We start from the raw sequence: 13,269 nt of genomic DNA, 5'->3' as shown, positions 1-13,269 counted from the left end.
TGCCACCTGTTGGGCAAATGTGCAACGCAGAGAAGCGTACTTGAAAAATTAGACAAAGGGTTATACATTACATCGTGACAAGTATGAACTAACTAGCCCAGCAGAGCGTTAGCGCAGTCACTGGCTCGGAGGTGCCCGTCTTTTACCAGTTGTTGAACGAAAAGCGACAACGCCACTCACCAGGCGTAGACAGTGAAGCACCCGCTGCAGGAGGCCCTGGTGTCCGAGGCTCTGCAACCCCACCCACAGGGGGAGGCACTGCAGCTTGCTGTGCACGCTGAACGAACTCAGGCCGGCCGCGTGTGCCAGGGCTGCCTCGCTCGTCTTGTAGAGAGTCTTTGACGAATCGTCAAGGAGGAGCGGCAAACAGCACAGACAGGAAATGCCCGACACACATTTCACACAGGCGCCGTGTCATCAACCCTCTGATGCCCAGCGTATCAGATTAGATATAACGTGCCAAGTTTGATACCTCGAAATTCTGATTTAGGCACTGTGAATTTAACGGATAGCCTATAAATAGCATTTTTAATATGCTGGAGCAAGTTTTCAGTGATGGATAGCTGAGAAAACCAATTGCTGATCAATGACTACAGTAATGAAGTCCTAACTCTAATAACATTTCAATTTTTTTTTGTACAAGTTGTACAAATAAAGGTGAACAAGTTGTTTGAATTTTCCCTGATGCTGAGCTGTGTTTCAGCACTACAAAGTTAAAGCAAAACTAAATATAAGCACTTAATAGAGTTAGACTAATGAAGTATTCTTTCAAAACTTTATATTAATTAATTTTGCCAAAGGGGGTTGACTACTAGAAGAGGAAACGAAGGCCAAACTTCAAATTTTTTGCATCGAAACACCCACACCGGCCCGTCAGTATGGCATTGCAGATTTCAAGTTATCTTTTGAGGGGCTCTGGTTAGTGCAGTAAAGCTTCTCGAAACTTGCCAAGCTCAGTATTTTGACTCCTTTAGGATACAATATAGTCCATCTCTGCCAGTAAAAAATAGCATAGTTATTCAACTATAAGGCAAGGTTTTCTTTCTCAGAATTCTTAGCCGCGAAGTCACCTCCCTACCCCCCGTTTCACCTTATATGTGGAAGCTGATGGATTTACTTACTATTTCGATGTGGCAGAAGCAGCGCCACATTTACTGCCATCCAGATTTTAGACGGCAGCACAAATTTCAGCAATAAGCCATGGCAGGTGAGGCAGCACCATATCTTTGTGTGTATTACCCACATCGTGAATTTTAAAAATTTAACAGTAAGAACCGGGTGTAGGTTATATGCAAATTTCGCCTTGAGGTGTGACTTCACGGCAGTGCGAATTTCACTTTTAAAGTGTGGCTTTATGACAGCGAGCATGCATACTTAAGTTATTTTTCTCAGGTCCCCAAACTGCATCCTTGCCTTACAGTCGTGACCGTCTTCTAATTGAATAAGTACAATAAAATAGGCTCAGGCATATGCTGTTAAAATCCATGATGTATGCTATAGCTGGCTTGTGCAAGAATGACGACTATTATTTCTACTGGTATCCCCTTCAGAATGGAGTGGTAACAAATAGGTACCTAGCCTGCTTGATCTAATCAGGTTTTATGTATATAGTATAGTATATATTTCAGTCTAGCCTTCTGCCTATATCTCCGTTATCTCTGTTTTCATTAAAACCTTTGTTTCTATGTTGTATGTGGACGCATCATCACTGGACACATCAGCGTCTACACACAATGGCGTTATTAGCACTGTGCCAAGACAGCGTCAGCACAGAGTCAAGACGACTGATCCTTGCGCAATACAGTAGAGCCTTGTATCATAACATTCAGGAACAAAATGCAAGAAAGAAAGTACTAACTGGGAAAACGTGTGATCCAAAGTCACAAAATAGTTTGGCAGACTGAACTGCAGTTTACTTCTACATAATGCGAAGTGTTACACACGAGTCGTTGCAATACGAGGCTAGCAATTTGCTGCCAGGTGAAACGCAAGTGCAAGCGACGCTGCTGATGCTGCCCCACTACCTTTTCCTAGGTACTTTCGAAGTTGAGATATCAAGATATACGGGATTCAGTGCAATGACTTTGAGATACAGGGCGACAAATGCACAGGAGGAAAAAATATGTTGGCTGAACCGGTAATTTGACATGTCAGAGTTAACAAGCATTTAGGTGCTGAACGTTCATTTTATAAATGAACTGCGTGATGGTAATATCTGCAGTGACTGCAGTAAGTTCCAACCATAATGTCACCAAAAAGATTTTAGTGAGTGAAAGTGCTAGAAATGCTGCTAAAAGCATTGATAGAAAGACATTTTACGTATAGTATATTATGTTACTTCAGAAATGTGAATTACTGTGTGTTTATGTCAGTGTGTTAGCAGTAACTATGAACATTGAGTGCGAGAATACACACACTATGCGTTCGACAGCCTAATGAGTTGCGCGAACCCACTACGCTGCAAGCAGCATGAAGTTTTCATGACATTTCACTTTAATGGACTGAGCTGTTCATGTCACTTTTTGTGTCCACGCAGCATGGGTCTAAGCCAGCTACACTTGAACAGCTGCGCTATCACAGACAAATTAAAGGTGAACGGGAAGCTATAAAGCCGGACAACTTGTTATAAGCAATAACTCAACTACAATTCTACACTGCCGCCCACCTGGCTGCCCACGACAGTGTGGAGTCAAACCACATATACAAAGCAACATGGCATTGGCACCCCACAGAAGCACAAAAAATGTGCCCTAATCTGTTTGCGGTTCCTTTTCTTCATGGTATTTCAATGCACAGCCATTTTCACGAGACGGTCCACAATTTGTTAGCAAATGTCTGAAGGATACAACGTAGGGCACAGACGGTAGGCCTAGCCAGGTGCCAAGGGGGAGTGACACGCTGTCTCCAGTACGAGCCGGCTGCAAAGAGAAAAGAATACGAAAAGCTATTCTCAGTTTCATTTTTCAGTCTCATTGCAGTCAACCATACAGCATGTGTTCACACTAGGAACAAATCAGAAAGAACTGGCACGTAAAAATTCTGGCAGAACCCATCCATAACAAATGTCTAAGCTAAGCAAGTACCTGTTGTCACAGCACACTTATTTTCACACTTCCCTTACAGGCGATTGAGCAGAGTGAGATGGTGTGTCCGTTTGGATTTGTCACTTTTGCAGCCAAATATACTGCGTATGAATGAAGACCTTCAAACTCGCAACATGCGAGCCACACACACGCATCAGTATCACGACAGCATAACGACAGCCGTGCTCTTTCACTCTACTGTTGCAAGTACAGTAGACAGTCCATTAATTTAACTCTAGTTAATTCGACCCCAACCGAAGGTTCTGGTAGGTGCTATGTATATCTATGGGCCCAAATCTTCCTTATAGCGATCCTAAAATTGGTCTTCGATGGATAATTTGAACTTGACCAGACAGCGCGCACATGCCGGATATACAAGGTGACCCCGAAATTTACTAGGGCTCAGCAACTGCCATTAAAATCTATTAGGCCATCAAAATCTGAACTTCAAGGTGGCCTTGCCATTTTTCCTTAGTTTTTGTCCCTTTTCTGGCTTACCAAGCCTCACTGTATGACTGGCTTCTATTGTAGCAGAGTAAACTACTAACACAGTTGAAATTATTTCTCACTTTAGTGTCCCTTTAAAGTAGTGGTGTGCAAATACCGAATAGTGGACTTCAAACCGAAAATCAAATATCATAAAAAGTGCAGCTGATATGGGAATCACAGTTGCAGTTTCCCGGCGCCACATGCACTATTCACTAACTGCTAAACAGAAAATGGTGATCTGTAAAGAGGGGGCGAAGGCCACCTTGGAGGGGAGAGGGAAGCTTCAACACGCAATGGTGGGAAGAGAACTAAATGGCAAAGAAACATGCTTTCACGTGTGACTTCCCAGCAGCACATTCAACGCATCCGTGAAGCCACACTTAAGAGAGAAATTCCCATCCCACGCTGCCGTGAAGTCACACATCAAGCCGAAATTCACCTATACAGCGCACCCCGACATTAGTGTTACATTTCTTGCATTTTTGTTGCAGGCTATTGGCACAAAAATATAGCAAGTGCTTCTTTTTTTATTTGAAACTAATGAATCAGTGATGTTCTTTTATATTGAATACAAATAGCATTCTCAGTTTATTAGTGGATTTGTGTTTCACAGAAATTTTTTACCTACTGCATATAAAGATCTGCTCTCCAGTTTTTTCTCAAAAATACAGAAGAGCCATCCCAACTTTATAGCAAGTGGGTCATCTTAAGGCCAATATGCATGACAGACAAAAGAACTGTGCACCACGCGACTGGATCTCTTTTTCACGCATAGCCAGCGTCGACGGTAGAGAGCAGACACCGTCCTTGCCCTTTTATTGTCAGGTTCAGCGTGATTTGCCACCTGTCCAAGATTCTGAAATCTGGAGGATGGGGGCAAGTTTGCACAACGTTCACTTTCCCACTCCCTTCCTCCTCGTTCATCCGCCATCCGCACAAATCTATGGAACTGGCCTTGACACTTTTGTGCCCTACAAAAACACCCATGGCTAGTCTTGTGAGGCTAGCTACAAAAAGAGACCGATGTGCATCAACAAACAGCGTCAGGAACAAGAGGCTGCCATACAGTGCATCTCAAAGATGGCAGCAGTGAACAACTTAGTAGCCATTCCATGCATTCACTTTCGTTTACGAGGCGGTTTGTCGTCTTTCTGAGTGTTTCGTGGCTGCTGCAAATAGATCTGCATCCATATGGCACCAAACTAACTTTACTCGCCGACACCAGCTGAAGCAGCGCTGATTAGGCCTAATGGACTAACGGACGGGCCGCTTGCCATCACGGAATCCTTGGGACTAATATGTTCGTACAGGTGGCTCAACAGTGATTGTTCCTTAAATCCCGTGCACGGGTTATATTGACAGCTGTAGAAGCAGCGTAAAGATCGTCCCCACATATCCAACACCATCCGCATGCCTATGGGCAGCTAATCGGCTCCATTTTTGCACATGCTCTCGTGCTTTACAAAATACTTGCTGCTTTTGTTGCCGTTCCCTCTGTCCACGTCGTATTATCATTTTCGCCGACCTTTTCAACCCAGACGAATATTGTGCTGACAGAAGTGGACCTCGTCGATGTAGCTCCATTCTCACAGTGACAAAGTTTGTTGCCCAGGGTGGCCAAACCAAGGTGCGCTCCACGCTTCTTTTACACCGAAAACAGAGTGAAACGCTCGCTTCGGCGGTATCTAGCACGACGGGCTCCACAGCACATGCGACATGTGGCACTGCGCAGGTCTACACTGAATACATTGAATATTCGAAAAATCTAGCAGCATAAATTAGACTCACGAATCAAATTATTCTAGCGTTCACTATTCGATTTGATTGGGTGATGTTGAAGCATTCGCACACCTCGCACACCCCTACTTTTGTGTCTACAAAAGTTTCATCCATTCTTTTACTGAGGTTGTGCTTGGAGCACCGACTGTGAGCAGTGGGTACAAGATCACGTTAAACCCCTCTGGCTTGACTGTGAAGACACACACATACAAGGTTGGGTACTGAGACGAGGCAGAGCGCGGCAAGCGCGTGGCCCTCGACGTGCAGCCACGCCTCGTGCCGCTTGCACAGGTCCTGCAGTCCCTGCAGGGGATCGACCAGGCCGATGGCTGGCGAGCCCGCGCTGACCACGACCAGCGTGGGCACCCGGCCCTGCGCCACATCCTCGTCCATCCTCTGCTCCAGTGCCGCGAGGTCCTGGAAAACAAGGTGGAAGCAAGGCGGAGGCAAGGAGGCAGAGATGTAAGGAAGCACTCAAAACGGCCGCCAAGCTCTTTAACGTGACTGTCAAGGTTGTTGACATCTTGACAACTTCATGATCATGTGCCAATTTGGCCACCGAGTCTAGCAAAAAATAGCGAAACTTTCGTTCCGACACATCGCCGGCATGGTCGCCAGTGCCTCCTCGAAACCAAAACTAGCTAAGCCTAGCCAGTGGTGCCTCCTTAAAACCAAAACCAGCTAAGCCCAGCTGGTGTCAGAGTTACCAAAGCAAATTCGGTGTTTCTGTGTATCTGCAGCAACAACACAACAATGGTCGAGACACGTGCCTTGATTTTGTGGCAATGTCTTCCGCTCAATTCTATGCTGCTCCTATCTACCGTTCGTGGGCAGCTGCTCCCGTCAATAATGTGTCGGTAGTGTCACTTTAGCCACTGACAAAGCGCAAAAAGCACCAGAAGGAATTGCATAAAAGGCATTGCTAGAAAATGGTGGCCATAGAATGTCCACACCACAGGCAAGCATATATGCAGCATGCAACAATTCCTTGACAAACTCGGGCTGTATTCTTGGATGATTACTTGGTCTCTTTTGAAGACACTTTCATGTTTGCAATATTTCATGGGACTAGCACCAGGTTTGTCAACGGGTGGCAGCGTTTCCACACCGTGATAAGATGGTGCGCTTCGCACTTGCCAAGAATGCCGTCACTCATAGACATTGATGCATCTTGTGCTAGTTCCATGAAACTGAACGTGTTCCTGAGAGTGACGATCCAAGAACATGGCACACCTTTTTGGCCCCTAGTGAAATAAAGTCACTTATTTTCAAGTCAATCCAGCATTTAAAACTCCCAATTATTTGGACTCTGGTAGTCCCCATCAAGTCCGTATTACCAGTGGGTGACCGTACTATCCTTTTTTTAATATAACCCCTTCAGGAGCAGATTGGGATGAACAGCGTATAAATGTATAAAATTTAGACAACTTTATTCCAAGGCATTCGACACCCCATTGCAAGAAAGAGGGGGTGGTAGGATAGTTCTTTGTGCATTTTTAATGAGTCACCATTGTTAAAGATTGATTCAATATATGTTTATTTTCCACGCAGTAATGCTCAGTTATTGCATAAGTGCAACTGAATCACGGGCTAAATAAAGTACATGCACAATTCAATTATTGACTGCATAGGTTACGAGAAAATAAATATGGTTCTTTCAACATTGCTGCAGGAACAATGCACATCGCATGTCCCTTGTAGCATGATGGTGCCTTCAGCAAAGTGGTCATATGTATCACTGTGCAGCACATTGAAGTGAAATAAACACTGAGTCTGCAGGGGGTTGGCTTGTCTGAAGCTCAATGTCTGTTGCATTTGCTTGGCCACCACATGACAGAACTGGCATACACAAGTCGCAGGCACAAATGTGGACACTGCCTCACGGATATAATCCTTCCTGCTTCTTCCTTCTTAAAAAGGGCCTTGAAACACTTTTCTATCTAATCATGAAATGGCCTCACCATTAAAAGATGTCGTCTGACAAATCTCATGCCGCAAAATTTTTTCGAATCCTTCAAGTATTACTGAGAATGTTCTTGCAATCATGAAATCAGCCAACAGTCATGTACTAGTGGGTCCGGCTGCTTACAATGGCATTGCAATACGACACTGCAGAAGTGACAGCAAGTTATTTTTTTTATATTTTCAACATGAGACTGTCAATTGCCTGCTGCATGCAGGGTACAGATCGGCAACAATCTCTTACAACGTTCAAAATGTGTTTCAAGGCCCCTTTAAGTCTTTGTTTCCAAGTTGCGCTAATATGCATCCCTTCTCCTACTAACTCACTCAGCAACAGATTTTACTGAATCGCGAGATGTACAAGCAGCACGTTGCAATGAATCAGGTGCCTGGCACATTGCTACGGTGAGAATGCCGACTCATAGGAAGAGCCACATTGCAGAAACTCCACAAAGTTTAAACGGTGATACTGGCTGCGCATGGCAGTCCCCATAACAGCACATCGGAGTAAAACAATGACCCCCACTTACCGTCTGATAGAGGGAGCCAGGTGTTCCTGTGAGGGGGATCATCCTGAGGCAGGAGATGGGAAGTCCCAGCTGCACAGAAATGTCAGCGCCACATTGGTCGTTTATTTTGTATTTGACATATTGATTATTTGACATATTCTGCTATCTGGACACATATCCAAGCATCGAACATGTTCACTTCACTGTAACCAATGTCATCCTGCATTTCCCTCCAATCCTGCCCCACCCCCCCTTTTCAGTTTTGTTACAGCAACAAAAGACTCATTCAAAATAAAGCATGGCCAACCAAATTTTAATTTCATTTCATTACATATGAAAATTCATTACATCCATGTTCATTATATATATATATGGGTATGACTATAATCATTTGTCACTGCCTAATAAAAATAAAAATTGAATGAAATTTCAGGGCTTAATATCGCGAAACTTCACGGTGGGTTATGAGGGCCAGTGTAATGGAGCACGCCGAATTAATTTTGACTACCTGGGGTCCTTTAGCGGCCACCTAAATCTAAATACAACTGCATTTCTGCATTCTGCCCTATCAAAATGTGACCACCACAGCCGGGACTCAAACCCGCGATCTCACACTCGGTACCAGAATGCCATAGCCAATGGCCCACCAAAGTAAGTCAGTAAAGCCATAACACATTCACATGCAGGTTCATTATAAATGAGGTTTAACTGAGCCACCCAGACCAGTGTATGCTAACAATTCGCATGCATCAAGTCAGCATAAATGCTAGCAATGTGTGTGCAAGGTTCATCCCGATAGTTCTTGCTGTTCCTGCTCTGTTAGAGAGCAAGAACAGCAACTTCTTTGTTGTTTTGCAGCCAAGCTAACTACACATTACTCGTGAAATGTGAAGTCGACGCAAATCTCTGTAGTGCCTCAGCACGTGAAATGTGAGTGAAGTGCATTGTAAGCAGTGCTCAGCTAAAACTGCACAGGAAGAAAGAGGACAGGACAGAGCATTCTGTCCCACTCTATTCTTCTTTTCTTGTCGTTTCCCATAAAACTTGAACAACGGTTCAATGTACACTCTTAAAAAAGTTTGCCCCTTTGGGGGGTACCTCGTCCCACAACGATAATCGTTATCTGCCTTGCTTGCGTTTCCTTCCTTGAAAACTCAACGCTCGCTACTTTCCTGTCGAAAATGCTATGTCACACTGATAACGCGCATGCCGCTCCTGACCTGGAAGTACCGGGCTCGCAGTGTTAAACAAAGGAAATGCGGGCGAGACAGCTGACGATTATTGTTGTGGAACAAGACAAGCCCCAAAGGGTGCAAACTTTTTTTTTGACGAGTGTACCCACAACTTTGGTATATCTATGTTCAACTTTTTGGTATATATGTTCAACTGTATTTACCCTTCCCAAACAGAGATTCGCTCTGACGCTTACCTGAGAACAGAGATGGTGTCCGAGGCTGGTGCGGGTGTGTGCCCCGATGTACAGCACGGGGGGTCGCGAGGCCAGCGCCTGGAAGCCCTCCCCCTGAGCCAGGCGTGGGTACTTGGCGTGCAGGGCAAGGCGGCAGACGCGCACCAGCCCCTCCCGTGACTCCTCGTGGAAGAAAACGGACGAGTCGAAGAACCTGTACGCGTGAACAAAAATGTGAGCAATGACGGGCGCACGAGCCTAAGAAAACGTAGAAACATCGTCATTGGAGCAATCAAGGGTGTGTTGAACAAGGGGTGCCTGTGCAGCCAACGTTTTGGCAAGGAACAAGTTGCATTCGTCAGGGCGACTGCTTTCCTTGACAGCGCTGTCAAGGAAAGCATTCCTAAGGACTTTGACCTGAGCGCACACTATTCTTGGCATACGTAAGTGCTTATGTCTTTAGATCGCACAGACTTTCTCAGCAACTTTGCTGCTGCCGATTTTGCCTGCTTCAGGGACATGTAGTGAATAAATTTGCTCAAAGAAAGTACCTTAACGGTATAGTAGAGTGTCTCACACTGCCAGAATTTAGCATGAATTTTTTCTTTTTTTTTTCAATTTTGTGCCCCTCTACTCATCTTTGAACAACTCGGTGTTTTCATTAACAGAATTTATCGTTGGTAAAGCATGGCGCAACATTTGTAAAATCGTACAACGAACCCACATTCACAAACTTTACGAAAAATTCTGGAGAGTTGGCCGGTATGAATTCGCTATTGTAGAGGTACAGCCCTTCCCGGCCCCTTACCTAAAGAGACGCGACACCCAGAGCCCTGTGTCGGAGACGATGCGTGCCGTCACCTTGCGCAGCACAGCAGCTTCCAGCGTGGAGAGGTAGGCGGCCAGAGAGTGTGAGGCGACCACGGCCTTGCCAGCATCGTCCAGTCGCCGCAGCATTTCTCTGGGACATTTATTATGAAAGGGGAAAATTGGCATCTGCCCTACTGTAGCATCAGACTACAAAGGGCACCGAGATAGAACTTGTAGCTGGGCTGACAGGTAATTCATCTTGGCAACATCGTCAGGGCGCCAGAAAACACGCCAAAGCATGCACATGCACACACACACATGAACACGCACACACACAAGAAAGGCGTAACCTTTTCACGCAAACACTTGTGTGAAAAGACGAGGCCTTTCTTGGGTGTTTGTGTATGAGTGTGTGTTTTCTTGCGCTCTGAAGCAGTTCCAAGGAAAGATGGCCAAATATGGGTTTCACCGAAAAAAAAAACGTTGAAGAAAAGTTTGTCCTGGCCCAAGGATCGAACCTGGGACCAACGCCTTTCCCGAGAAGTCCTAACGTCTTAGCTAACCAGGAGGCTAGCAGATCACAGAGTGAGGCCGAATGAATCGACAACTTGAAAAGAAGGACACTAAATACAGCAGATCAACCCACAAGGTGGAGGAAGGTTCGTGAAGGAAAAATTGTCATCCACCCAACGGCAGTTTCATGCTAAAGTCAGGTGGACGACAATTTTCCATTTTATGAACCTTCTCCCACCTTGCAGGCTTACAGAGAACTAATCTGTCATGGAAGATTTATTTATAAACAAACAAACAATTTTCTGTCCTGTCATTTCCTTCTTCGTCTTTTGTTAGCAGTGTTCATTAGTGTGCAGGTCATATGACAGCAGATCAAGACAAAATATTGATTAATGTAATCTTAACTTAAAAGTTCACTCCAAACAAAAACAAATAACATTATGACAAGCCAGAGAATGAAAAACAAACAAGCTGAATTACTGCGCCAGTTCAAGTTGCAAACTGCTGCGTGATGTTCCGCATCCTCGTTATAACTACAGTCACAAACACATTTGAACCCCGCAATAACGAAATCAACAGGCAAATTGAAAAAAATTTCCTTCGCGAGAATTTCGTTGTTACAAAACGAGACAGCACAGACAGGGAATGCGTCGCAAAACAAAACTTTACAGTCATAATTCCATTAGCCTACATTGGCAAGCCTTGATAGAGGCTATAGAATAGTACTGCCTACATAACAATGTGCCCCATACGTCGGCGTTGGTATTCTCAGATGATCGCTTTTGCAGATATGATCGCTTTCACAAGATTTCGTGCAACTCGGCACCAGGCGTGGAGCGACAGTGGTCGTCATGCACACAACAGTGTTCTTCCAGTGCGCTCTGTCGCCCGCAGACGCCAACACGTCTGGTGCCAAGCGTGGAAGTGAATGCATCTCTTATCCCTGAAAGGAACCGACCGAGAACGTGGCCCCCTTCACACGAATCTTATGTCCACCAACATTGAACGCGCAAGCGATGCCCTTTGGGTGGTTGGTACTGAAACTAGCATTCTTGCAGCAGGGGACACACATTCGCGGAGGGTTGCTTAAACACGGCCAGAGGGGTGCCGCCATTTAAAGCACCATAAGCAAGTCTACGTTGGTGGGGCGTGGATTTCTGTTATTGCTGCCCTTTTCTCACCAAGCTGCAGATTATGCACAGCACAAGGTACGCAACATGCAGCCATGCTATTTGAAACAGACCATGAAGATGGGAGGCCATGACATGATGATTTCCGGCATTCGGCTGTTTTTGTAAGCAAAAATGGCAGCAGGCTCGCAATCACACTGTGATGGCATTTTAAAAAATTGGAGTGGGAAGAAAGTCGATTTGTGCGCTTTTTGTACTCTGTTAGTGTTACGCAGGTAGACAATATTAATATTGGGTCTAATGTTTTCGCAGATTTCGTTGATGCAGGATTGCAGTTTAGTGATGTTTCGTTGTCAAGAGATGCAATATACAATGAATCTTATGAGCTTCTGTCGAGGATACGAAAATATTTTGTTGCGGCACGAATTTCGTTGTCTTAGGCTTTCGTTATCGTGGGGTTCGACAGTTGTAGCCACTCTGGGCTCCTCAGGCAGGCCACAACTTATGGTGCTGATCGCCATGGTGATGAGACAAGTGCCACAGCAAAGGGCATACAAAGATGGTCCTTACGTGAGAGAAACTAAAAATATGCGCCCAGTACATGTCCAGCGATTTCAGAGTAACCTAACCACATAATTCACCGAATGCTGTCGGCACAGCACCACTGTTTCATGCATGTAATCAACCCCTGCATATATGTAAAAGCAGCACCTTCAATTACAACCTTCAAGAAAAAAAAACAAAAAAATCTGCTCATACAACTGCGAAATTCAACCCTGCGCAATTATCGGCACAGAACACAGCTTGCGGAACAACAGTGTTTTTATTTGTTCAGCCTTTATCACTTTCACTGCACCATCCTGTTCGACTTTAGCAGCTAGCAGCTGTGAAAGCGGTAATGCCCAAACACACCCTATTTTTAGAGCAAGAGCTTTGACATTAATGGATAATTTTACAGGCTTGTCTGAATAAATTTAGACCACGGTTTTTTTCTGCATGCGGATATTTGGACTTGGCAGTTTTGCACAAACATTTATTTTCCAGGCGCTGGTAAAGTGTAAAGTGCAGTGTAAAGAGCAGGTGCAGTTTAGCTTACACACATGATGACACGGCGATAGTACAGAGTAGCAGTGTTTAAGCAATATCATACTTTACTCAAAGTGCCTCATAAGGTGACCAAGTGTTGTTGGATGCATTCAAGAAAGCTGCTCTCAATTAAGAAAAAAAGATGTTATAAAATGTGGGCTCCAAGGATACCTTACCCAGGTAAGTTCCTCATGTGAGATGACTGCGTCAAGAAATGCTGCTGCACAATGTTCTCCAGGCTCGCTCGTATGTCGTCCAGCGACAGGGCCCTGGGAGAATGCAAAAAATAAAAAGTGAAAATCAAGAGTGTGCGGCACGTTCAGTACGAGCATAGTTGTAATTGCCATATTTGCACAGATACAATGCAGCATTGTCTTCTGTGTATGAAATTACTGGCTGACGACAGCCCGTTACAACATGACTCCTTTATTCCCCACCCCCCACTAACTTCCACACTTCAATATGCGGTGAGCTCAACCACCAGGTGACAATGACTGCAG

At 44.9% G+C, this 13,269-nt stretch overlaps 1 protein-coding gene across 2 annotated transcripts in view; it reads right to left on the bottom strand.

Annotated features, from left to right (window-relative positions):
• Positions 1-13,269, bottom strand: part of LOC126529241 (pyridoxal-dependent decarboxylase domain-containing protein 1) — a 38,066-nt gene that overhangs the window by 15,589 nt on the left and 9,208 nt on the right. For both annotated transcript variants that reach the window (XM_055069717.2, XM_050176841.3), the window contains exons 4-10: positions 12,946-13,038; positions 10,039-10,191; positions 9,252-9,444; positions 7,844-7,912; positions 5,562-5,768; positions 2,847-2,918; positions 181-336 (exon numbers count right to left, since the gene is read on the bottom strand). In XM_055069717.2, the coding sequence (XP_054925692.1) occupies positions 181-336; positions 2,847-2,918; positions 5,562-5,768; positions 7,844-7,912; positions 9,252-9,444; positions 10,039-10,191; positions 12,946-13,038 (943 nt within the window). The remainder of the gene's footprint in view (positions 1-180; positions 337-2,846; positions 2,919-5,561; positions 5,769-7,843; positions 7,913-9,251; positions 9,445-10,038; positions 10,192-12,945; positions 13,039-13,269) is intronic.

Source organism: Dermacentor andersoni, chromosome 8, assembly GCF_023375885.2.
Source record: "Dermacentor andersoni chromosome 8, qqDerAnde1_hic_scaffold, whole genome shotgun sequence".
Lineage (NCBI taxonomy): Eukaryota > Metazoa > Arthropoda > Arachnida > Ixodida > Ixodidae > Dermacentor > Dermacentor andersoni.
Note: the sequence above shows the minus strand (reverse complement) of the source record. Positions and strands in the feature narration are given on the sequence as shown.